The sequence below is a fragment of the Mycteria americana genome, chromosome 1 (assembly GCF_035582795.1).
Source record: "Mycteria americana isolate JAX WOST 10 ecotype Jacksonville Zoo and Gardens chromosome 1, USCA_MyAme_1.0, whole genome shotgun sequence".
Lineage (NCBI taxonomy): Eukaryota > Metazoa > Chordata > Aves > Ciconiiformes > Ciconiidae > Mycteria > Mycteria americana.
This window is the reverse complement of record NC_134365.1, coordinates 86,000,733-86,027,168: the sequence shown is the minus strand read 5'-3', so window position 1 is coordinate 86,027,168 and position 26,436 is coordinate 86,000,733. Positions and strand designations below refer to the sequence as shown.

The window sequence follows — 26,436 nt, the reverse complement described above, 5'->3', positions numbered from 1 at the left end:
CAGCAAGCAGAGCTGTAAATCTATTTTCAAAGGAGAAACAAGTACATATGTGAAATCCAGCACATTGGTCAATTTAGGTAAATTCCTACCAACTCAGTTAATTTCTCAGAAATATTGGGATTATTTATTTCTAAATAAATGAATATTCTGGAGACTTTGGTTTTCAAACTAAATGCATTGTATAGAGAGATTCAAAAGAAAAATTAATGGGCATGGTACACAGGAATATAAACAAGTATCTGCTGTTTGCAGTCTCTTAATGCTTAAATTATGGCCCATGGATCACCAGTGCTCTGGTAGATGCAGACTGTTAACTCTACTTATTTTTTCTCCTTGGTGGAAAGTTAATAAAAGTAAACATGTTTTCTACTCCTACCATAGGAGTAACAGATGGTCTTCTGTGGTTTTACAGGAGGTAGGAGGGAGAAAAGGTCCCCAAATTATCTCTCTGTTAAGAATCGGGGGGGGGGGGGGGGGGGGGGGGGGGCGGGGCGGGGCACAACAAAGGAAAAGAGAGAGAGGGGAGAGACAATGAAAGTGAATTCTTAAATATTTTTTGCACCACTCACTTTTTGGTTTTTTTCCATCTAGACAGTTTTATAACTACTATAATTATCAGCCCTTACATCACTGAGAGCTGAACTGATGAGTGTGATGGTGTTCCTAATAATTAATTAATCCTTAATTAAATTAATTAATCCTTAATTAAATTTAAGTCCGATTAAAATTAATCTGTGTTTCTATGAATTTAGACACATTCAGACTCCATTTTAAAACCTTCACCTTAAAGTTTTGTAAGGGGTTCCCCTCTAAGTATAGTACCTTAGCAAGATGCTCTCCCATTCCCATAGGGACCTCACGTTCCTTTTCATTATCAGTTTTATTACCCAACAAAAGCACAGGTACATTCTCCCCAGTTGTCTCCTGCAGAACAAAGAATAAATATCAACTGAGGCATTGTATTTAAAAAATCACAGATCAAGAGGATAAAAACTAACAAATGTCACACTGCAACAAGACATTTAAGACATCATGTATGAGATGGGTATGTGCCACTTTACTTAGAAACATGTCAGGAATTAAAGTTGGATAAAAGGCATGAAAAAGACAGAATGCTAGAGATTGCACTAACTTGGCATTTTTTAATAACAGCACAGAAGCTCATCAGACTCTATATTAAAATGGGAGAGAGAAAACTACCATGCTACACAGGCTCTGACATTGTACGTTTATAGCCACTGCTTTTCTAATTACATGGGCAGGAAAATAATGACAACATCTGGGTACAATTATGCAAATAAATTGCATAAAGTAATGGAGAGATACCCAGAATAGGCCCCAAAAAATACATGGAATAGGCACGAATCAAAATTCATTCTGAAAATGGTTAGAATTATTATGAGTACATTCATAAAGTGGGATGAGTGATGCAGCAGTAAATGGACTTGGCCGTACGTCTTCAACTTAGCAATAGTTTGTAGCAAACAAAATTAGTCAGTAAAGATGAGTGAACTACTACAGCTTGGAAAAAGATTTTGACCACAATATTTGATTTTTCTCAATCAAAACCTGGAATTCTCCTCTAGCTTCTACCATACTGAATTATAAGAATTTTGTTAAGATCATATATTTAATAAGGGCCTGTTCTTACAAGATGCATGCTACTATTACTTCAGTAGAGCTACTCAGATGAGGAACTGAGTCTCTAACTATGCCTCTTTGGCAACATTGGAATGAATGAGTCCTAATTTCAACTTGCAAAGCCACCTATTGGCCATTATGGAAAACAGTGTATTATACTAGAACACATGCCCAATAAAATCAGACTAAATGGTCTTCGCATACCAGTTTGTCCCCTACTTTTTCAGTAGCAATACTCTGCAATAGTGAGGAAGTCACACTTTGTTCTCTCTAGCAACTCAGTCCTTTACAGCAGCAGCCTCAGTTTTATTTTTATTTTTTCTTTTGGCCACAGGCAAATTCAGCTGCTTGCACTCCCAATATGTTGTCTATGAGCTACAGAGATATACCAAGAGAAAAAAAGAGAATTTTTAATTAACCGAAGCCACTCAGTGGCATGGGCTATGATTTTGTTTTCATGTGGTTGAAAGGATGATCCCTAGGAAACTGAACTGTCTACGACAAGACAGTTTTATAGCACTAATGTAGGTATTATAGCTTTAAGTTTATGGCTTATGTTCACAACACAGTCAATTTCCCGTGAGCTACATACTTGGTTGTCAAACTGCTAGTGATGATCAGTGATCATCAGACCATCATCACTGATCCAAAGTACCTCCCAGTGCTAGTGGTGATCCAATGGGAGTCATCAGCTAGATAACCTTTATGAGAAATCAGAGGACTCCATGCTGGGCTTTCCCCACCACTCATTTCAAATCCTTAAAACCCTGGAACTGTGATTATTTTCATAGACACAGAGCTTCTAAAAACAGCTTTACTGGTAACTATGCAGACCAAAATCACTAACAAAAATGTAATTCTGACAACACAAGAAACATGCTGCTTTCTGTGCTTTGCCCTGCTAACACTCCCTGTCCAGAAGAAGGTAGAGAATAGTAACACCAGAGTTTAGATTTAAAGTTAGGTTCATGTTACCTCAATGCTTATCAGCCACTGCTTGACAGCTGTGAATGTGTCTTTTGCTGTTATATCATACATCACAATGACACCATCAGCTTTTCTGAAAAACTGCTTGGTAATACTTCGGTACCTACAAGTAAGAACCTGTTTATAGCTCTCTTCAACAGAAGTAGCAATCTGACAATATAAGTAAAATTTCATAGTAATGCCCCCCCCGCAAAGGAAGATATTGCTATACGGTTTCTTCTAATCATTTATTCTTCATAAGGGTTAAACCCCTGTTAATTTGGTTTACATATGTATTCTAAAATTCCATAAACTAGACAAGGGAGAAGCTGTAATACTGATCTTCACTGCAGATCCTGTTTGAAAGGTGAGGCTTATTATGAATTGTAGTAAGCAATCCCGTTCTTCCTGAATCATCAGACCCCTTTTCACAATCAGCAGAAGATTCACGGAGGACACTACTAACACGAATTACTGCAACAGCAAATAAATTCTTTGCAAAAAAAAATCTTTTTAAAGAAAGTGTTTGGAAAAGTTCTCTCTGCCTTCTTTAATTGATTCTGGGTTAGTCTGGATAATCAGCTACATATCTCACCTTCTCCCATCCTCTTTCACGTTAAGGTTGGAGCAGAAATTTCCCCCTCACAAAGTGCTCTGCCTAAAGCTAGCTGGATTTCTGTTTGGGGCTTTTTTCCCAAGCTTCCTGTAGAAAACGTAGATCATCATTATCATCCTTGCTTTTAGCAATAGAAAATTACACAATAGGTGAGGAGGTGGGGAAGGAAATTACCACTGAAAACTTACAAAAACTACAATGGAATTGTTTTGGTGAAAAAAAAACATCTTTTTTAAAAACTATTAAGGCATTTTCTGCTATAGAAATAATTCTAGGTACATTTTAAAATCAGCCTTCCTCCTAAAGAAATTGTGTGGTACTAAACTTTTAAGAGCTTTAATAAGACTCTCTTTTACAGACTGGCAGTTTTTCAATGGACACTCAGCACCAAATCAGCACATTATTTCTGCTAGGGAAGGATCTAAACTGTGAATTCACTGGCTCTATTAGGAATAGTCCTATATTTGTTCCTCTCCCAAGAAGCAGGATTAGGTCCATGCTTACTAATCTTCAAACAGGTGATTCAAGGAAGCAAAACCTTAGAATGTGTACTGGTTTTGCATGGGATAGAGTTAAATTTCATCATACTAGCTTGTATGGGGCTATGTGCTGGATTTGTGATGAAAACTGTGTTGGGAACACACCATTTTAATTACTGCTCAATGGTGTTTACACAGTGTCAAGGCCTTTTCCGCTTCTCAGACTGCCCCGCCAGTGAGTAGGCTGGGGTGCACAAGTTGGGAGGGGAACACACCTGGGACAGCAGACCCCAACTGACCAAATGGATATTCCATGCCATATGACATTGTGCTCAGCAATAAAATTGTGGGGTGGAGAGATGGGGGCTGAAGCTGCAGTTGCTTAGGGACTGGCTGGGCATTGATTGGTTGGTGGTGAGCAACTGGGGTTTTTTGCATTACTTGTTTTTCTTGGTTTTGTTTCTTTTCCTCATTGTTTTTTTTTTGGTGGTGGTGGGTTTGGTGTTTTTTTTTATTATTATTAAACTGTCTTTATTTCAACCAATGAGTTTTCTCACTTTCACCCTTCTGATTCTCTCCCCCATCCCACTTGATGGGGGAGTAAGCGAGCAGCTGTGTGGTGCTTAGCTGACTACCAGGGTTAAACCACAACAGAATGTTTCTCACCGTTCCTGGCCAGCCGTGTCCCAGAGTTGCAGGGCTACCTGGGTATTATCTACTGTGATGGTTTTCACATTGTAATCCACACCTATAACAGAAATACAAGGTAGGTTGTCTCTTTATATGCTCAGTTTGGTCTTTGAAAACCTGATCCAGCAAATAGCAACAATTCCAGAAAGGTAACAAGATAGATACTACACTAAACATTATGCCCATAGCCTCTAACTGTCAGAGAACAACAAGAGCTTTTATTTGCCAGAAGTTCTTCAGTAATAAAATACTGAATGTTAACAGAGCAGTTGACTTTTGTAAAAGCTGTATGATAAGTAACTTTCCAAATCAGGGTACATGAGTCAAAGGTCCATTTGACAGTCCACAGCAGTCTAAGCCATTTAACCTGGAATTCATGCTGTATAACTTCAGTTGTCTGAAATTTCAGCGTTTAGTCTGAGCTAGCCACATAGGCACCTTCTACAGTTAGTGGAAAAACACAAGGTACCACACTAAGGGGACAGTGGAACCTAAGATAAATGCTGAAGATAGATTAACTGAATATGTGGAGAACCTCCTCCATATATACTCTTCAGAATATAGAAGATGAGTTGACAACAGTTAGGTTAGTCCCCTGCTTTTTATGTGGCTAAACGGAAGTGAGACAAAAATTAATTTATCTAAACTTTTAAATTAATCCTCTCCCAATTCCCCTAACCTGTGATGATATAAGTATCTTCTGGATATTTATAACAATAATTACAGTCTTAAATATTAATCAGTCACTGCCTCCTCCTAATGACAACCTGCATTTTCTTGTATCACACTGTACTGTATCATAGAATCACAGAATCATAGATAATTCAGGTTGGAAGGGACCTCAGTAGGTCATCAACAATTTCTTCAGGACCATTTTCAACACCAATGGGATTTTTACCACTGGCATTAATGAAGAAGCATCCAAGCCCACGTTCCTTCAATGGGCAATTAAGAAATCTGGATGGAAGATATATCCATTGCTTATATCTCAAGGGAAAACATTTGAGCCATTCTGTAAACATTCAATGAGAACACTCTTCTCCAGGTTGTTCACTTGACTTTTCAACTGTCTGTATCTTGCTAGCCACAGTCCACACCTGTGAAACTCATTGATGTGAAGACTAAATCAAACTATGACAAATACTTTCTTGCCATTGCATTTACAAGAAGAATGGATGACCAGCCAAAAGATGAAAAGGTCAGATGCATTCCTGTGCTTCTCCTCTGGAAGCGCCAGGCAATTGCACACACTGTGTAAGACCTCACAGTCTAGAAAAGCATATCAGCTATTTACAAGGTAACATGATTAGATATCATGGATAGAACATAGCACCAGACTCTTAAATGTAGACAAGTGCATATAGGTGTCTAAGCTCGCATTACAGTTAATGAAGATCTAGTCAATGAAGAACCAGGAGTCTAAGCTCCTGGTTAATGACTAAGCTCACCCTGAAGTAGGCATCAAGGGTCAGATTAATCGATCCCTAGGCTCCTCTGACTGGATTGATTTGGAGAGGATGGTGGGGCAGAATTCAGCTGTTTGCTCACGGCACCTCGTGCTATCTGAGATGCCATTTGGTATTCAAAACATCTATTTCAATCTGGCAGGACACCCAGGAAACCTGCTCTCTTCCAAAGCAGCAGCTGAAGGCCAAGTGAAATACCTTGTAGTGCCAAAATTAATTTAAATCCCTATACTAAGATCTTAGATCTTCCCTGACTCTAATGTGAACTTAGACACTCAACATACCAGTAGAAATTTAATCTCAGGTGTTTTTATCTACCCCGTAAGTCAAGGGAGCTACAGCAACTGCTCACCTGAATGTTCTTAGATTGTCACAAATGCAAGACAAATCCATAAATTTATACCTTTTATTGTGAACAAGTTTTATTTCATATATGCTGCAGAATAAGTAAGGCCTAAATACAGAGTAAGTATAATGAATCTGGTCATTTATAGTAACTCAGCTGCATTGCAATAGCCTATACTTAAGTTTTTGTACCTTGATTATGCGTTTGACTTTTGAAAGTTTGGTTTACAACTTCAGGCAATGTAAGTACAATGTAGGCTTTGAAATGTTTGGCTTTGAAAACACTGGTCCAACATATTTCTTTGGTGCTTAGTATAATGCTAAATCTTCAAACATAATTCAGATATTCTACTTTCTCTTTAAAACAAAATCAGATTACTTAGAGGGATAGAGATGGGGTATAGAGGTGGGATGGTTACTACAGTGCAGTCCAGAGGACAGGATATCAGTTTCAGAACAGTGAGATCTACAAGGAAATTCTAGCTTCACTGAAATCAATAGTATTTTTCTGATTTATTTCAGTGCTGCCAGGATTTCAGTATGAAAACTACTCTGAAACCTCTCCACCAATTATCTGCTTCCCAGGTTAGGAGAACTCACTTTGCATGTCCTACTCTCCTCTTGGATAATGGCTTTTACAACATCTGTATGTTTCTGTTTTATAACACAGGGCCTGATTGCAGTAGAAGCTGCTAAGTACTGTTGGAACAAAAATAATAATAGTAATAATGTTTCTTAAACTTACCTACAGTAGCAGCTGTGCCTGGGAAAAAACGACCTTCACAAAATCGCCTTAAGAATGAGGTCTTTCCAACACTCGAATTGCCCACAAAAATAATCTTGAATAAGCGGTCTGGGACAGAGTTTATTCTCTCCTCCTTCAAGTAAGAGCAAACATTAGTCTCCAACTGTTCTATAAATCCTGTTGCTTCTCCAATTTGCCTTGTCTTGAATGCTAACTGAGATGGGAAAAAGAAGAGATTTTATCCTATCGTGTTCTCCATTACTCATAAAGCAATATTCTGTTTCTTAAAATAACTCAGTATTTCAGATGTTTGCCATGCATCATTCCAGATGATTTGAAGTGCAGTGATTTGGACTGAGCTCTGGAAGTATACTGAATATGAACCTTAAGACTGCACTGAAAAATGCATGAAATTGCCAAAAGAAAATGGTTTATGTTCATCCCTACAAATCAAAACCCATAAAGGTTCACACAGCTCTGCTCAATAGTTTCATCCTATACCAATGACACAGAGGAGCACATCTTCACCTAGATAACAGAAGCAAAGTCATAATTTTTTAGCTTATGCCATCTATCATCAGATTCTTCTCTCTGCTACTACTGTGGAGCCAAGAGGCTCCACAGGAATTACTGGACTTTTACATCTGTTTAACATTACAGGCAGAAGCATGGGGAAAAAGACAGACAGAGGGAGAGTTAGACCCAGTTAATCAGGCTGTAAACATTCAGCTTTGTTTCTGTCATTTAGTTTTTTAAGCAGAAAGAAGAACAATTTGTTCTGTCTATGCAGGTCCTGTTTACTGCAGGCTAAGCTAAGTGGATGCTGGAGAGAATATTTATATCCTCTGTCAAGTAGGTCATTATTCCCAAGACTTTTGCATGTAGATCAGGAGTTGCTTAGGGAAGAACACTGTAGCACCAGCTGGTTTGCAGGGGGTGCCCTAGCTGGCCTCTTCTCCTGTTTTGTGCAAAGGTGGGGGAGGAAGAGGGAGATAGTGAGTTTGTTCTTAATGCTGCAGAAGGGGAGTAAGATCATGGATGCTCCTGGCATTAGTTTGTTGGGGCAGGGGTTCTGAGGAGGGAGAGGAGAGGAAAGAAGGGGAGGGAGGGAAAGGCCCTCTGCCAGGCATTTGAGGTACAGAATCCCTGAGACTGCTGACTTCAAGAAGACATCAGAACCGAACTCACTGCCTGACAGTCCTTTGAATGGGACATTGAAGTCTGGCCCTGCAAATGTTTTCTACAAATATACTGAAGCCTTACAGAAAGAAGCAGAAACAACAGAGAGCTGCACTTGATGGAGAAAAAAAAATAAAAACTTGAGCTGCTGTCTTCATTAGTATGAAAAAAATTCATTCACTGCTGTAAATTTTGGGGACAAAAATACATGTCTCTCATGAGCTGGGCTAATAGCCCATTACAACTACACAGAGATTTCTTATCTCATTGTTCACTTCTCCTTTTCTATTAAAATCCCAAACTCCACTGCAACTATAGGCTGCTAGTAATACACATACATCTATATAAAGCACATTTTCAGTTCTGCTGAAAAACATTCCCAGCTTATTAGTCTGCGTGGTCTGGGAAATAAAACAAGTTAACATACAATCATCAGCTTGGCACCATTTTCACAGTGCTTCTGAGAATAATAACTAAATACATGGACTACATGACCTGAAATACCTTGTCCCTAGTGGTCATACACACCTCAGTAGCACTAAGACTCAAAGACACCAGAGGCCTTCAGCTCAACTCCCAGCATAATAGGCAGTCATTTTTCATTGAGATGTATCAAGTCCACTCATGAAAACAACCTTAATAATAAAATTTGATTCTAAAACTGCATCTGAACACTATACTAAGGGATGAGCTACTTCATAGTCTGCTTCAACAAAGTGCTGATGGGATAATGGAATAGCAGTGGGATGTAAATTTCCTTTAGTTTACAATGCAGCCTGAAAAAGTCTTTCCTAGTTGTGTCTTTTGAGTGGCCTTCATGTAAACAGTAGCCAGGTCAAGTAACATACCTACCTTTTGTGCAATTTAACACAAATGTGGAAGATGGCAGGTATAAAAATAGTGGATCATATTCCATATTGAAAGAACAGAGGGGAGAGGAATTGCATCTCAGGCAGAGATTTTGGACAGAAAATCTTGCTTTAATTTCCATTATGGTTCCTTCAGGTGTTTTCCCAATCACATTTCTGCTTATGTACTGCTTTGTCTTCATAGCCACTCAGAAAAATGTTCTACCTGACTGTTAACAAAAAAGCAGTTGCTGGCCTCATCTACTGCTGCAAATTCTTAAACACTTCCAGAAGTCACCTTCCATAGGATGGAAATTGACTTGTTCATTTCTAAAAGGAGAAAAAATTTATATTGGTTCTACTCGCCTATAAGATGCGGTAGGTCACAAAGGATTAGCAGCTAAATGACTGTGAATGTATGGTGAATAGGAAATCTAGGAGCCTGAGTTCAGTATAGTAAGCAATGAGATCATGGAATGCAGTAATACAAAGCCATGTAGACTACAGGAACACAAATGGTGATAAATTGAAAAATGTACAGGTTGTCTCAGATCCTTCATCTTCCTAGTGCAAAACAGAGAATGACAAGACTTCATATCTGAGTGAGCTACATATGTAACAATTGCATGGAATAATTCTGCCTCCTTTGCACAAGTATTTCTAGATCCTACACTCCTTTATACTGCAGATCCTTTGAGCAGTAAGACATGAGGGGAGAGGACTTGCTGCAGAAGACAGTCTAGTTGACATACGGCTGTGAGACTCTACACCTCATAACTCATGATGCAGCAAGAAGGGAGTTATCTTTTTCTGAAGTCGTCTTCAGCTCCAGTTGAGGATTAAATGCAGAGCTACCCTGAAAACACTTACTAATTGAATACCACCCCTCCTAGCCCAGGCATGCTGTCAGGAGAGGGAATCAGTGTGTGAGCACTGTATGGAACAAGATCACTTCTGATGTCTAAATCTCATGGTCAACAACTGGTGATTCCAAGAGCCATCATTTAGGAAATGTAAAGTTGTATGCGAAATTCATCAGACTACAGCTGGTGTATGGAAGGAGACGAAGCACTACTCACACAAAGTGGCAGTGGTCAGACACTTACACAGCCTAGAGACTGCCCTAAGCAACAGAATGCCATCAATTGAATAGTCATTGGCAGACCTAGTCAGCAGACCAAGAGGACCATGCAGGACCATGCACATATTTCAGTGCCACATGGACAGACAGTTTATCAGAAAGGAGTATTCTGCTGTGTTTTTTTTTAACTAAATTTTAAAAAACAAGCAAAAAACCAACCCAAACTAAGGGCTGGGCTAAGGCACTGACATTTCATAGAAAAAAAAATTGAATTCCCAGTTTTAAGTGACCTTTGGAAATGAACTTCTTTTTTACCCTCACGACATTTCTTTAGAAACTGAAACAAAATGTCTTCAACAACCAGTCAGGAGATATTTTATGATTTCTTCTCTTCCCTCCCTGCTTGCTCTCAATTGTTTTTTGGGGGAAAAAAAGGCAATTATAAGAAACAAGATCTGAAGGAATGCCCAGTTCCTACCCAGCTGAGAAGATGTACTTTCAAGGGGCATGACTGCCAAAACAGAGCAGGCGGAACGGGTTTGTCCTAGTTGGACTTGATGACCTACCTGGCTTTTGCTGTCCTAAAGTCCAATGATGCCATACTTCAAAAATGTGATACAAAATAAGTCATATAGCAAGCAAAAAGTAGCATTGTATTAAATAATTTCAAACGATGAAGCTCTGTTCTGTGCCCTAGACTTTTTATTAAAATGTACCACTTAGAAGTTATTATGTAACCATGGCATAATTCTATCATAATTTTTAAGATATGCTTGCTTCTTCTAAGAGAACTATATAATTATGACCAAGCATACCTATTTTTCCTATACTTTAATCCTTTTAATATGTGCTTCAAGAATCTAAAAATGAATAATACTTAACAATGATACTAAAATTAGAAAACAAGCACAGCTAGCTCTGAAGCAACACAGTGCAAGAAGGACTTTAGACTCCAAAGAAATGTACCTTCCAGCATATTGTTTTAAGGACTATTACTGCACGGTGAATTCATTGTTAACATGCACATACAAGCTAGAGCTGAAAAAAAAATCTGGATGGCAATTTGATAATTAAAAATCTTTACTTTTGAATTATTTTTTGAGAAGACATTTGCTCTCATTATTTCTCAGATAGTGTAACAGCCACCAGAGCTGATTCAAAAGTATCAGAATATAAGAAATGTCACAAAAAGTGAAATTTGTCATGCTTTAACTTAAAAACAGAAAACTAAATAATTTTAGATTCTAAGAATAACGCATTACCCTTCAACACCATTTCATGTTTTCCAAGGTCCTTTAGGATAGGATAGGATAGGATAGGATAGGATAGGATAGGATAGGATAGGATAGGATAGGATAGGATAGGATAGGATAGGATAGTTGGAAGGGACCTACAACGATAATCTAGCCCAACTGCCTGACCACTTCAGGGCTGACCAAAAGCTAAAGCACATTGTTAAGGGCATTGTCCAAATGCCTCTTAAACACTGTCAGGCATGGGGCATTGACCACCTCTCTTGGAAGCCTGTTCTGGTGTCTGACCACCCTCTTGGTAAAGAAATGTTTCCTACCGTCAAGTCTGAACCTCCCCTGATGCAGCTTTGAGGCATTCCCTATCACTGGATACCAAGGAGAAGAGCTCAGCACCTTCCTCTCCACTTCCCCTCCTCAGGAAGCTGTAAAGAGCAATGAGGTCGCCCCTCAGCCTCCTTTTCTCCAAACTAGACAAGCCCAGAGTCCTTGACTGCTCCTCATAGTACATTCCTTCCGGCCCTTCCACCAGCTTTGTTGCCCTCCTCTGGATGCATTCAAGCACCTTAACACCCTTCTTAAATGGTGGGGCCCAGAACTGCACACAATACTCAAGGTGAGGTCCACTTTGCCCTCTTACATTTGACAGTGTTTCCTTCCCTACAGGCTGCTCTCTAGAAGATGATGGTGCATGTTTCATCGATTTTTCTGTGTTTGCCTTATCCATTTCCATCTCAGAAGAAGTATTCTCATCTTCTCCAGTCCATCTGTTCAGCTGCTTATCAACCAGCCTGTCAAGAAGCTGGGGTAGGTGATCTTCCTCAATTGATATTATTCTTTGGAGATGTGATGCTTTAGACATTCCTCCAGTGGCTCCAGCATCAGGCTCTACAGAGAGAATTCCATTCAGGCTGGTAGAATTCCTTCTCTTTGAGTTATTGAAAACATCATCTTCTTCAAATGAATGGCTAGACAGAGAAAAAAGTACGTACGTCACAAAAATATATCAGACCTGGATTCCTACTGTTTTATTCTAGTGTAACTGAATTTAATCTCGCATGTTTTTTGCTCCTCACAGCTGGCATAGTAGATTCAGTCCAGTATCTACTGAAAAGTCAGCTCATCATACAATATGTATATATATAGCATGCTTGATAATTATAAGCATCATGGGGAAAGCTAATAACTTACGGCGAAAACCTCAACCAGAATACAAAACATAAGATTAGCCTCATTTCTAACCTCATGGAATAGCTAAAGTAAATTTCTCTACGCTCCTCCCCACTCTGTTCTGGAAGAATAAAACAACCCCCCAACCCAGACCCTTTCTATGTGTAATCTAATTCTCTCTTTAGCAGGTAGTAGGGAGATGGGTTTGTTTAATATGGATGAAAAAAAGGCTAACTGGGGATTCAACAGAAGGGGGAGTGCAGATAAAACAGATCCAGAGTCTTCTCAGATGTGTGCAATGACCACAGATGCAAGTTGCAATAAAAGAAATGCTGACTTGATACAGGGAACAAAACTTCTTCATGAGACTGGTGCAGCAAGGGAACAGGTGCCCAAAGAGGCTGTGGGACCTCCATCCAGATGTTCAAAAACTCAACTGAACAAGGCCCTGAGCAACTAGATAACATCTGCAATACATTGATGACATTATCGTGTAGGGCAATACAGCAGAAGTTTTTGAGAAAGGGAAGAAAATAGTCCAAATCCTCCTGAAAGCCAGTTTTGCCATAAAACAAAGTAAGGTCAAGGGACCTGCACAGGAGATCCAGTTTTTAGGAATAAAATGGGAAGATGGACGTCGTCAGATCCCAATGCATGTGATTGACAAAATAACAGCCATGTCTCCACCAACTAGCAAAAAGGAAACACAAGCTTTCTTAGGCGTTGTGAGTTTTTGGAGAATGCATATTCCAAATTACAGTCTGATCGTAAGCCCTCTCTATCAAGTGACCCGGAAGAAGAACGATTTCAAATGGGGCCCTGAGCAATGACAAGCCTTTGAACAAATTAAACGGGAGATAGTTCATGCAGTAGCCCTTGGGCCAGCGGAGGAGAATGTCCCTACCTGGAGCCTCTGGCAGAAAGCACCAGGGGAGACTCGAGGTCGACCCTTAGGGTTTTGGAGTTGGGGATACAGAGGATCCGAGGCCTGCTATACTCCAACTGAAAAAGAGATATTGGCAGCATATGAAGGGGTTTGAGCTGCTTCGGAAGTGGTTTGTACTGAAGCACAGCTCCTCCTGGCACCCCAGCTGCCAGTACTGAGCTGGATGTTCAAAAGGAGGGTCCCCTCTACATGTCATGCAACTGATGCTACATGGAGTATGTAGGTTGCACTGACCACACAACGGGCTCGGATAGGAAACCCCAATCGCCCAGGAATCTTGGAAGTAATTATGGACTGGCCAGAAGGCAAAGATTTTGGAATATCACCAGAGGAGGAGGTGACTGCGCACTGTACAATAAACTACCAGAAAACGAAAGCAATATGCACTGCTCACTGATGGGTCCTAGTTTTGGAGTTATCCCTGTTTGAGCAGGAGATTGGACTAGAGACATCAGAGGTCCTTCCCACTTAATTTTTTCTATGATTTTTGTGCCATAATTGCTTTTGCCAATTATGCTCCACTTCCCAGTACTGGACTTACTAAACTGTGTCTCTGAAAGCTTTCCCTCTTTACACTTCATGACCCTGTGCCTGCAGGAACATTGTCTTAGCTGCTATTTCAAAGTGAAATACTAGTCTTCTTTCCAGCCCCTCTTGTCTCAAAGGAAGCATGCTAGTGTTTCACCAAGATCACCATCTTGTTCCTGTTGATTTCAAGTTTAAAACCACACAGTTGAGAATTAAATTCTCCGTTTTACTAGTTCCACATCCTATACTTTACAACAGGACTGCTGTCCTCTACAATGAGAGGGGAGGAGGTATACTCTTTCAGGGAGTTACCAAGGACATTGTACCACATCAACATAGGGTAACGGGCAAACTTTTGTGCCTCCCAGCATATACTCATCCACAATGGGGAAGACTCTTGCCTTTGCAGACAGTACACTTGCTTTATGTAAAAATTTGCCTCTTTATTTCCAAATTTCTTAAAGAGCGCAGTAATCTTATAGTGACAGACACTTTAGAAATACATGCTTTGAAAAGTCCAAAGGTATCAGAAAGAAAACATTCCACATGTTCTTTCTATAAGCCTTATCGTACTCAAACAGGGAACACATGAAAAAAAGTTCTTACCTGTTAGGCAGCATCTTGCCCTCTATATATTTCCCAATGACAGACCCCGATCTTTGCTTCCAGCTGGCTTTTGGAACATTTGTTTTGCATTTCTGCAGAAATACAGAATACTTCTTACTAATTTACTCCTGTTATTCATCATGGTTAACTGCCTTCATTCCTAATGCTTAAATAATGCAATGAATATGAAAGAAAAAAATGTAGTAAAAATCCTAGAGGTATAAATGCTTCAAAATCCTGATTGATAAACATTCAGAACATGGAAACTCCAGATCCTGCAAGAATCTATCTTCTTTGTCAACTAAGTGGACCCCAATAAAACAGCATAATGTAATGAAAAGAAGCCAATAGATATATGGTGATTTACACTAGCAGCTTCTTGTAGGAATAAGAACACAAACAAGTGTAAACTAAGTGGGCTTAGTCTCCTTAAGCTACGGTACTTTTGGAACTTCTTAGGGGCCCATTCTCTGCTGCTGGATAAAAAGTTAATGTGATCTGCTCTTACCCAGTACCAATAGGTATCAGGTACTGATTCAGGTACTCAGCCATTGTACTGTTGTATAAATGTTTCAGGATATTAGCTACTCTTGACTGAACAGATTAACACAATTTAATTGTTCAATTTTTAGCTTATTTTGTCTTCTCATGATTGCATCCTTAGATTTTTATAAAATACATTCATCTCCCTCAAGATAGCTCCAATTTTATAATTCTAAAAATGTATCTCTTAAAATTGTTCAGCAAATTTAAAAATCTTATTCTCAAGTGAGAAAAAATATTATATAAATTAAGAATGGGGCAAGATTTAAGTAGCACAAGAGTCTGTCTCCTGCACAGCCTTATGATCCACTTCTTTTGAGGCTGTTCTGATACGTGTTTGCTCAACATTGGGTTTGAAAATCACAGTTGTTTACCTGTAAAAATACATCACGTTCATCTTTGAGATGTTTGTTCCTCTCTCTGCAAAGAGAACACAAATAAAAGAAACACTGAGAAAAAGTATTTAGAACTGCTGACTTTTCAGCTCAACACTAACAGACAGACTGGACAGTTGGCAGTGTAAAAGGCAAGACAAATGCACTTTAATTTGGCGTTAGCTCCACCCTTGATCACACTTTATTTATATTCTCACCACAGCCAGTTCTCTGTCTGGGCCATTGAATCTCCAGTAGGGCTACGCTGATTAAAGCCAGCTGGCATCTGGCCCTCGTTCTGTAGTTTATCAAAACAAATGCCTTAACACATAGAAATCAGTTCTAGTCAATATGCCTTCACTTACTCTAAATTAGAAAGTTTAAAGCTTTTCACAGTAAAGATGACTTCTTAATATGCAGAGGGTGTAATGAACACCATCTCTATTCATCTAGTGACAGCTGTGAAGGCCAGTTATGTCCCTCTGAGGGCTACAGTTGTGGCTGCCATGGAAAAGTCTCCCTTGGAAAACATCCATCTTCCATTCATTGTACAGAAGAGATGAAAATGTCAAGAAATGGAAACTCAAGGCAATCAGCCTGCTCTGATCAGATCTGACAACACACCTGCTTAGTACATCATTCATTGTCTCCATCTATTGCTGGCCTGGCCACAAAAGAGACTGAGCAGCCATTACAGCCTTGGTGAACAGAAACAACCTCTGTTGTTTCTATCTATGGCCCCATTACCAGCAGCAGGCAAGATCACACCACATGGAGTGGCCTATATGAAACACACTGCAAAATAAGAGCCTTTCCTCAAGCATGGGAGCTTTTTAGGTAACTTTAAAATGAGGCCTCCTGAAGGAAATGCAGTGAATGATGGCCTACAGGCAAGTACAATCTATAGATCGTGCAAACTTACCATTGAGCAAACAAAAACTAACATTGCTGCACATTAAAAAGAGGGTTACAGTTATCTGAACACAACTCCAAACTTTGAAGTCTATCAATACAGAAATGTTACAGAGAAAATTTGCTAACTATATTTTGATATAATTTTACAAATAAACATTTTGGGGAAAGAATCTTCATTTTGACTTTACTCCCATCACTTTAGAAACAACAGAGACTTTTAGTAAGCTTCAAGTCTCCTGTAGCCAGGCTTCTACCACAGAACCAGCTTAGAATAGTTAACCATTGTTTTGTTTTACATTTGACTTTTGGAACAGAGATTGTTCTACAATACCGAATTGCCAAAACAAAGCTAATCTTTCATGTGTACTGCCTTCTACTGTGTGCAAGAACGGGGCTTAGAAAAGACATAATGTCTTTTGTAACCATTTTTGCTATCTTTTGTGTCATTATACTGTGGTGGGTTGACCTTGGCTGGCTGCCTGATGCACACCCAGCCACTCTCTCACTCCCCCTCCGCAACAGGACAGGGAAGAATGGAAAAGCTTGTGGGTCAAGATAAAGACAGGAAGATTGCTAACCAACTACCATCACAGACAAAACAGACTCAACTGGAGAATGATGAGAAACAAAAGAAAAAACCAAAATCACCTTCTCCCCACCCCCTCTTCTTCCCAGGCTCAACTTCACTCCTGCACTCTCTACTCTTCTACCATCTTCCCAACCCTGAGCAGCGCAGGGGGATGGGGAAGGGGGGGGTTGTGGTCAGTCCACAACAGCTCCTCTCTGCTGCCGCTTCCTCCTCACACTTTTCCCTTGCTCCAGCGTGGGTTCCTTCCCACAGGTTACAGTGGTTACAAACTCAGGTTACAGGTCACAGGTTACAGGTCACAAACTGCTCCAGCATGGATCCTTTCCCTGGGGCACAGTCTTTCAGGAACAGACTGCTCCAGTGTGGGTCCCCCATGGGCTGCCAGAAAACCTGCTCCTGCATGGGCTCCTCTCCATGGGCCGTAGCTTCTGTGTGGGCTCTGCGCAGGCTGCAGGGGAATCTCTGCTCCAGCGCCTGGAGCACCTCCTCCCCCTACTTCATCGCTGACCTTCATGTCTGCAGGGCTTTCTCACACATTTTTTTCTTACTCCTCTCTATCAACTGCTGCGCAGTGTTTTCTACCCTTCCTTACATGTTCTTTCCCAGAGGCACCACCATCTTGGCTCAGCTGTGCCCTGCAGTGGATCCGCTGGAGCCAGCTGGAACCAGCTGTGTGTGGCACGGGGCAGCCCCAGCCTCTCCTCTCTGGCACAGAGCCCGCCCCTGCGGCACCCCGCTGCCAACACCTGGACACTTACACCCAGTACATATCCCAACATAATTTCACCTTTTAATGTACCTCTTTAGAACGATACAAGAAGTTCTTGAACGGTCTGCATTACCTTAAAAAATCCAGCTGCTTCAGAAGTCCTGACTTCTCTCTCTGTAAGGTTTCTGTCACTCGGTACACCTCCCTGTAATGAAAATAAATAAATAAAATTGTTCTAACCATGGTAACAACACTGCTAAAATGCTTCCCCCTAGGAGTATCCACATTTGAGACTTCAGCTTCTCCAAACCTGTAGACTTTATTGTGCATGAAAGGTTACTAATTTTAAAAAGGTTTATTCAGTATAAGGCCCACTGTACCACAGCAGTTTGGGTTAGCAGAGGAAGGAGTAGAGGCTCTTTTAAAAAAAATTATAGCTTTATAATTTCTTCATCCAGATAGCTTAATATACACCGATACTGGCACTTGCATCATTCAGAGAAGACATACTGCTGAAATCCTTCTCACTCATGGCCACTAAAGACCGTGTAATATTTTACCCAAAATTAGAGTTTATCTTGCTGCTGGAACCATGTCAGGCTCACACATCCACATTCCCTACAATTTCTTTTCAGTTCCTGACTTTAATAGTTATGCAGCCTTAAACATTGGATACAGCGTCTCAGATTTTTACACCAGATTCACACCATTTACTTTGACTTAATGCAACTCAGTGTCTGGCCTTAAATGTTTTTTGCCAATCAATGAAGCCTCAAGTTCTCTCTGTGCACAGTCTGAACATTACACCTGCTTCAACAGCTCGGGTCTTACCAGACTGATACAGACGTTTAAAGTAACACTGCAGGTGCAGTCGAGTAGGGCTGAGCTCTAATTCCATAAAACACTATTGAATCCAAAGTGCTTTGTAAATGCAGTAGTATTATTCAGCAGTCTGACCACTGGGCAGATTTCCTCTGTAGCTTTAAAACCAGATCATTCCACAGCCTTTGCTCTGGATCTGAAAAGGGAGGCCTCAAAGAGGAAACAAACCATCTTGAGGAGAAGTATTTCTACTGTCTACTTCCAAAACACACATCAAACATGCAAACCTAAAATTAGCGTTCTAAATGCAGTGGCCATTCTCTAACAATCATTTATCAACAAAGTTCATTATTTATACCCTGAAGAAAAATTACATTAGTAATAACTAAGTAGAGCACAAAGCTTAACAGAAAAAGAATATGACATTTGATCTAATATTCTGCTCTATCCTGAAATATGCCAAATAGCCACAGCTCTGAGTTACATAGTTCATTGCTGAAATGTATAGAGTCTTACAAGATATGCACCACCGTCTGGCATCCATGTGCTCTCCATTGGCAACAAGAGGGTTTTCCAGATCCCTGAGCATTTTTTTAAAACTATGTTCCATTAAATGGACTTCAGTGAACATTTCTGCCAATTACAGCTTCAGGGTAATGTAACTTTTGCTTTGTGCAGAAGGCTGGAGCAAGACAGGTAGATTAATCTGTCACTTAAAGGCCATTTCTATCCCTCAAAATATGAATTGTAAATATTTCTTCTTGAAAAATATTTTTTAATTCAGAGTCAGAATCTGAAATCCAAAGCATTTGAACTGGAAACCCCAAAATGATGGTTCTGGCTCACCATAAGGCCTTGTGTGAATTGTGATTTAGCTGCATAAGCTACATTTTATGTTGCTGGCCAGGCTTGTTGGTCAGATATGATGTACTAGACTTGCTTTTGATGAAGAAAAGAAGCACATCCTAGCTGTCTCATAGCCAGAGTACATTCTGAGAAGCAAGTTTCAGGTAGACTTAGTTTTGAGGGGGATGGAGCATCATGTGCCACAACTGTAATTTCTGTAAGGAATCCCACTGGTATTTCAAAACTAAGACATACTTTTTAACCAATTAAACTGATTTTTAATTCCAAACGCTGTCAACAAATGGGGGGTGGAAGAACACTGACATTTTGAAGAAGTACCAAAAGATTCTATAGAAGCCAGATATGCTACAGAAAACATGCTGAATTACTTGGGAAAAAATGACTAGAACTGCACTTGGCTTTGCTGGTGGTTTCTGCTTATGACACAAACTTAAATCACAGCACTGAATACCCTGAGAAGGAGGCTCACTGGTACGCTAAGCAAATGAACTAGAACCACCACAGCTGGAGACTTACATTTCCTTCTCCTCATGCAGTCTTGATGCCTCCTCCTGAAGCACCTGTAACTGTTGTTGAGCCAGGCTTAGTTCATGAGATGTTCTCTCCAGGTCTCTCAGCAGCTCCTGGTTAGTCAGCTTCAGTTTGGTGTTCTCTACTTTGGTTTCTTCTTTGCCACTGAGAAGTTCTGTACATTGCTGCTCTAACTGGGATGGAAGAAAAGAGAACATAAAGTATTATAACTGAGGCATCTTGGTTTTGGGGCTCTCAATTCAAGTCTTAGAGGTTAGTTGAATAGGGAAGCTATTTCTATCAAACCCAGCATATGAATAAAACACATATGGTGCTCTTCCACTGCTCTGCGTACAGACATAATTATGTTACACAAAACCAAAGCCATTCCACTCTATGATTGAATTTCATCCAGTTCAAAAATGCACCAGGACAAACCACAAAAAAGGTGTTTACAGAGCAGATTAGCAGTACTTAATTGATATTCACAACTGCTATTTTAGACGATTTCCCACAATGAGAAGGCCTACACAGAACGATTCAGAGTTCTGCCTAAAAACTGTTAGATTTAAATCAGGTAGCAGATAAACCTTCCCATCCCCAGTAATATTAACAAGCAGTAACCTTTCTGCTATCTCAGCTAAATCTGCAAAGAAGTGTGAATTAGAGCTCTTTTATTCACTTTTATATTCATTGTCCAAAGTATATACAAAGGAAAGATACACCTTCCCTGTGAAACAGGTAACAGCAGACGACAGTGGTTTCTGGTACGTAAAGAAGTTCCACCTGCTTCTCCCTGGCTAACTGAGCAAATTAAGATGACAGAGCAAAAGTTAAGTAGCTTAAAATTAGTCCATTTCATATTAGTGAAGGCACTGCTGACCTGAAGATGTAAAAACTTTTTTTTTCTTTTTTTTTTTCAGTATGCATTTTAAGGGATGTAAAATATACTACAAGCATTGCAATGATACCAGTTCAATCCTCCAGATCTGAGACACAATGGAGGATTTTGTTAGAACTCTCATTTTGCACATGCCAACAAGCAGAGCTCACCCAAACCAAAATCTGTCCTCACCCACCCAGTCTGTTCACGCTCCACTACACTGCTGTGTTTTAGTCTTGGTTTTGAATGCAACCTTAAGGCCCAGGTTCAACACAAAAGCAGAAAATACTTTAGAAAGTATTTCTAAAGTATTTGAAAATACAATTGGGATTGTGGAAGGCCAGGAACAAGAGTAGAGTGGGAGCACTTATCTCAGCAGCAGCACTAGCTTAATGTATTTGCTGAACTGTAGCCTCAGCAGGCTCACAGTTCAAATGGAACACTGACTAGCTGGGCATCAAATTACTGCTGAGCAATGCTGGTTTACATTGATGGATCACTTCAGTTCCTGAGTATTGCTTCCATTCCTTGACAGAATGAAGTTATCTATTCTAAGTAAAAGACCAGATGCTTCAGGTACTAGAAGACAAGACTACCTATCCAGAGGAGTGGTTTTGGGAGAAGCAAAAAGTGATCACACAAAGATGAACTTTCAAAAAGCTTAAGAGCAACAAATTGCAGGCAGAAATCCCACTTACAGAATACTATGGCCATCTGAAAACTTACACAAAGATTGGCCTGGAAACGTAACTGCAGTGGTAGCCATCATCAGCTCCCAGAATCAAAGGTACTGATATTAGAAATAATTGCTATAAATCCTGGTATTTACTCTTGTGAGAAAAAAAATTATGTTGAAACTATGCTCAATACCAGATGCTCATAATATTTAAACCCCAGGACACAACAAGAGGAGAAAGGGTTATTTCACAGCAATACAGAGCTCCTTCCTTTCACTGTATGTGTAAAATCCTTTAAGTGATGCCAAACACTACTTTTAAAGCATTGATTTAAACAGCTCCCAATACAGTGGAATAACTCATTAGGTGGAGGTTCAGCTGGTATAGAATGGCATAAACCCTATAGGCTCTAGCTGCTTACTGGAGCTGCAAATTGGCTCCCATGGTCGTCAAGTAGATGAAAATTGATTGGGAAAGACTCATGGCCCACAGTCATGTTTAAGAAAATCTAGGAAGCAGAGAGAACTAACCAATTACCACAGGTCAAGCCGAGACACAGTAGCCGATGGTGTATATTCTCTTCTTTTGACAAAAATGGGAGGAAAAACTCACAAGTTTAAAATCCAGTAAAGAACTGGGATTGTCCAATACAAACAACGTGTTGCTGAGGACAGCTATTGCTGTCCCTCAAAGACACATACATTAAGCCGTCTCCATGCATTCCCTTGTTCTTAGTTCAGCAACCTTTCTGTATTTTTTATCTTTTTTTTTCCTATTTATTTCAGGTGCGCATGAAAGATTAAACATTTATACAGTGTTATAAGGCTGGGGATTATTTTGTTCTTTATGCCTTTCTTAACAATCCTATCACTTGATTTGCATTTTTGAGTGCTACTGATCCATGTTCCCATGGATCTCTCACTCAGAAACCCACGATCATGCTCTTCAGTGGCTGTTACCTGCACAGAATTCATCATTTTACGTGAGAAGCCCAGTAACTCTCCTGCATTTTACCTGGTCCACACCTACTTTCTTCCCCTAATACAAGATTCTGTGCCCTGGATGTTATGTTGGACATCCTCTGTCCCCAGTGCCTCCTTCTGAGACATGCCATCACACATCCCTTGAGGAACACTACTGAGAATACCTTGTGCTTTATCTAAGCCATGTAGAGCAAGCGGACAATTCAAGATCATGGTAGCCAGCAAAAAGGCCTAGCCAAAAGAATCTTGGCCTACAGAAAGCCAGTCAACATGGAATCAGATCAGTATTTCAGTCACACCAGGCAGAAGACCCTCATAAGGGAGACTCCAGAGGGAGGAACAACACTGAACTAATTTTGTCTGGAAGTTCCCTTTCACATTTTGGATAATAATTTCCAACACAGGAATAATTACATTGTATTTAAAAAAAAAAAAAAAAAAAAAAGAAGGAAAGAAAAAGACTTATTAATGAAGTTTGGAAAAACGCATTTGTATTACTCCCAAGGGGTTCTCTCATATAATCAAGCATGGAAGTTGTAATTAAACCAAGCTACCATTACCATCTGCAAGAACAGATTTAATTATCAAAGTATATTTCCATGCAAGAGGAGGAGGTAAAGGTGACAGAGCGCTCTGGATAAGGCAAACAGACAGGTGGAAGCTAACCTAGCACACATTGATATCTAGGTGAATTAAGAGATACCAGAAAATGAGTGGGGTTATAGTATTATAAAAACAGATCTGAGGAAAGATGAGTGTCACTCACAGAGATGATCATTAGGAATTAGAAAAATATATGTACAAAACACTGCCTCTAACTTAAGCATTCAAATAAACAGACTAGGCTGCTATACCAGAAAAAAAAATCAAATATTGTGTATAAGATTGACAATGGGTACCAATCAGCTGGTTGAATGACAAAAGTTTCAAATGCCATCAATCATTTGAATAAAATTATCTCACTCATCACATCATTAGAAGTAGTGAATTCCATTTGTCCAACACAGCTTCATTTCGATAAAAATAAAATGTGATAGCTTAATTTTTATGGTACTTTGAAGATCCTGTCCTTCAAAGCACCCTTGTTGAGACTCATGCAAATTCATAAGGGAGAGGGGAAATGATAGATAGTAGAAATTACAAATAAAGTAGAAAACACAGTAATACTATTAATAATAAATAATGCAATGAATAGAAAAGCAAAACTTAAAATTAGATTAAAAATAATACTAACAAAAATAACAGACATTGTTTTATGTTCTCCAAGATAGGCAATAGCAGACAATAATCATAAGATAAAACTTCCTGATACTGCTGCCTGTATTACTTGATTAGACCAGGCTTCAAATTGAGTATAAGCCTTTGAATAGCTTCTGTGTTTTTTATACCAAATTTAGAACACATATATTTTAGAGAACCACAGGAAAAGGGTTTTACAGAACTACCGGTTGATAACTAAGTTTTAAACATAACTTTAAAGCCAAAAAAACCCCCACCAAACTAAAAAAGGAGAATATTAAAATATAATCATTACAAAATTATGATAAATAATTTCTTATATTTTTGCAGTTAGCTTCAGACTAAAAATGCCTGATTTGTGTGCCCCCACAGACATCTTCAAAGTATAGATTATTTCACTATAGTGCTGCAATGTGGTAAACAGCCTGCATAAACCACATCTATTCTGATTCACAGTGGTACTGAACAAAGGTAATTAACATCAGGCAGTTGATTTCAATTATGTAATGGCCTTTTAGTTCAGTCCTATATCCTCATCAGCTAAACTTGCACAATTATAGTAAGCTAGAGGTTTGTCTCCCTGCTTACCCAAGTACAATCCTACAATTCCCATCAGCTTCAGCAGCACCTGGATTCATCCCTCAGAAGAGGATGCAAAAACTACACATAACTAGGAAACTGCCCTCAAACTTCTTTTTCCTCCCCCTTCCCTTCCCCTCTTACTTCTCTCCTACTTCCCAGGACTGGCACTCCCAAGCACTCCTGCCAGGAAAATAAATTTTACATGTATTTTATATTCATATTCTCCAGAAGGAGTTGGTTTCACAGCATTCCATTTCAGCCCTTTAAATTCCAGTGCTAATCCCTTTCCCTATCGCTAGTCTTTCATACACTGACCTCAGAGACACTTTACAGCAAGTTCACACATGCAGAAATACTCTGCTTTCCCAAGCAGGCCATGCATTTTAAGAAGTAAAACACATCAGGCTTTAATATGGGAACTTGACAAGCTGTTACCATACAAGAGAACCATGCACTGCTATAAAACTGTTATCACAGAGAGATGTATCAGGAGCAGGTTGTTCAGCAGGGAGCATTTCAAGTTCATAGTGCTGAATCGTCCAAAACAAGTAAATGAGTAGTTGGTACAAGCTTTGAGCAAAGGTGTACACTGTAAGACCCAAATCATTGTTCTCTGCTTTTGAGCTGTCTGGGCATTAAGCCAGTTCCTAGCAGATCAAAGGCAGTGGAATTCTGCTACATTTTCATAAAATTAACCTAGTACCTGGGGAGAATACCTGGAGTATTTTTTTTTATCATATAAAAGGAAAACTGCTTTAGAAATAGAGTGTAACATTTTTCCTAAGCACATGCATAGAAGTCCAGCAGTCATCACTCCACTTTTAAATGCATTCAGGTATCTACACTCATGACACAAAAGCGACAGAGGGTCACAGTTTGACAGAACTACATCACACCAACTTGCATTTCTGGGACCTAAAATAGTACCTAAAGAAATCATATGAACAAATAAAAATTATCTGTTTTTAAACTCTGAAGGATATTGGTTAATACCCTTTTCTGTTTTTGAACCAATTGTTCCAGTTCTTGTTCTTTTGACAGGAGCTTGCACTCCAGCTCTTGACTGTAGGACTGAAACCTCTCTGTGTCCTGCAAAATTCAAAGAGGAAATGTATTAACAGAACAGCACAATTTCATCAGCAGGAGGAGACATAAGGAATCAAGCATGAAAATAATAGGCAAGCTTTCCACAGGGAACATAATGAGCTACTGACAGAACTCAATTTAGGGATGGTATCACTCATGAATCTAGACTCTGAGCTTCTGTAAACTGGCGTAGTCCAGCAACTTCAATGACTGTAGTTGCTACAGGATGTGCTGATTGCACATGAGTAGGCATCAAGTCTACAAAGTGGAGGTAGAAGTCTTCTACCTTAGGCACGAGCCTTAGGAGCTTAGCCAACCTAAATCAATGAAGCTAGAATGCATCCTCCCATTTCCAGCAACACATACCCTCATCTTCTTATACCCTAGCATTCATGTTCATCTGTTGCAGCAGTGAGCTGTTTCAGAGAGCTAAACAAGCAGAAAAAAAAAAAAAAAAACAGCAAAAAAGTGAATAGCTTTCTGCACATTTGGTTTCCTGAACCAGACAACTGCTGGCACAGAGGACTGATGAGAATGTATTGATGGGAACAACCTGGACAACTTTAAATTATTATGGAGTCATACTGTTACTCACATACAAGGTATCAGGATTGACATGGGAGCTGCAGGCTACTGACACACAGCACAGCAACTCAGGTTGAAGTAAAAGAAATAATACCTGCTACCTTTAAAATCCATCACTAACAACAATTTGTCACAGATATTCCAGTGGTATAAGCAAGTGATCTGGGCTTCAGGCTCTGCCTTTCACTTAGCAATTATATCAGTCTGTCTGCTACCTAAGCATCCTGCAATCACTGGGAACTCCTAGTCCGATTTGGGATTACTCCTTCAGACACTCCTCAGCTGAGACAAATTGTCAGACCTCCCCTGAGTAAAATCGGATTCCAGCAGTTCATATCAGCTGAGAATCTGTCCTTTTCCTCCTACTCTCTAAGGTCCCCAGGAAAATGTCTCTAAACAAAAATAAAAATTACCTCAAGACAGCAGTGGTTCCTACATGCTTTTCCCCTTCAGCAGTACACATAATGGGGTAATCAAATGCATATTAACTGGCTTCTTATGTGGAAGAATATATAT

At 39.6% G+C, this 26,436-nt stretch overlaps 1 protein-coding gene across 1 annotated transcript in view; it reads right to left on the bottom strand.

The window, feature by feature from the left end:
• Window positions 1-26,436, bottom strand: part of CRACR2A (calcium release activated channel regulator 2A) — a 51,913-nt gene that overhangs the window by 5,357 nt on the left and 20,120 nt on the right. The window contains exons 6-15 of the mRNA XM_075491768.1: window positions 25,243-25,338; window positions 19,892-20,079; window positions 17,820-17,891; window positions 15,474-15,519; window positions 14,557-14,648; window positions 11,947-12,274; window positions 6,949-7,081; window positions 4,369-4,450; window positions 2,617-2,731; window positions 823-924 (exon numbers count right to left, since the gene is read on the bottom strand). Of these exons, the coding sequence (XP_075347883.1) occupies window positions 823-924; window positions 2,617-2,731; window positions 4,369-4,450; window positions 6,949-7,081; window positions 11,947-12,274; window positions 14,557-14,648; window positions 15,474-15,519; window positions 17,820-17,891; window positions 19,892-20,079; window positions 25,243-25,338 (1,254 nt within the window). The remainder of the gene's footprint in view (window positions 1-822; window positions 925-2,616; window positions 2,732-4,368; window positions 4,451-6,948; window positions 7,082-11,946; window positions 12,275-14,556; window positions 14,649-15,473; window positions 15,520-17,819; window positions 17,892-19,891; window positions 20,080-25,242; window positions 25,339-26,436) is intronic.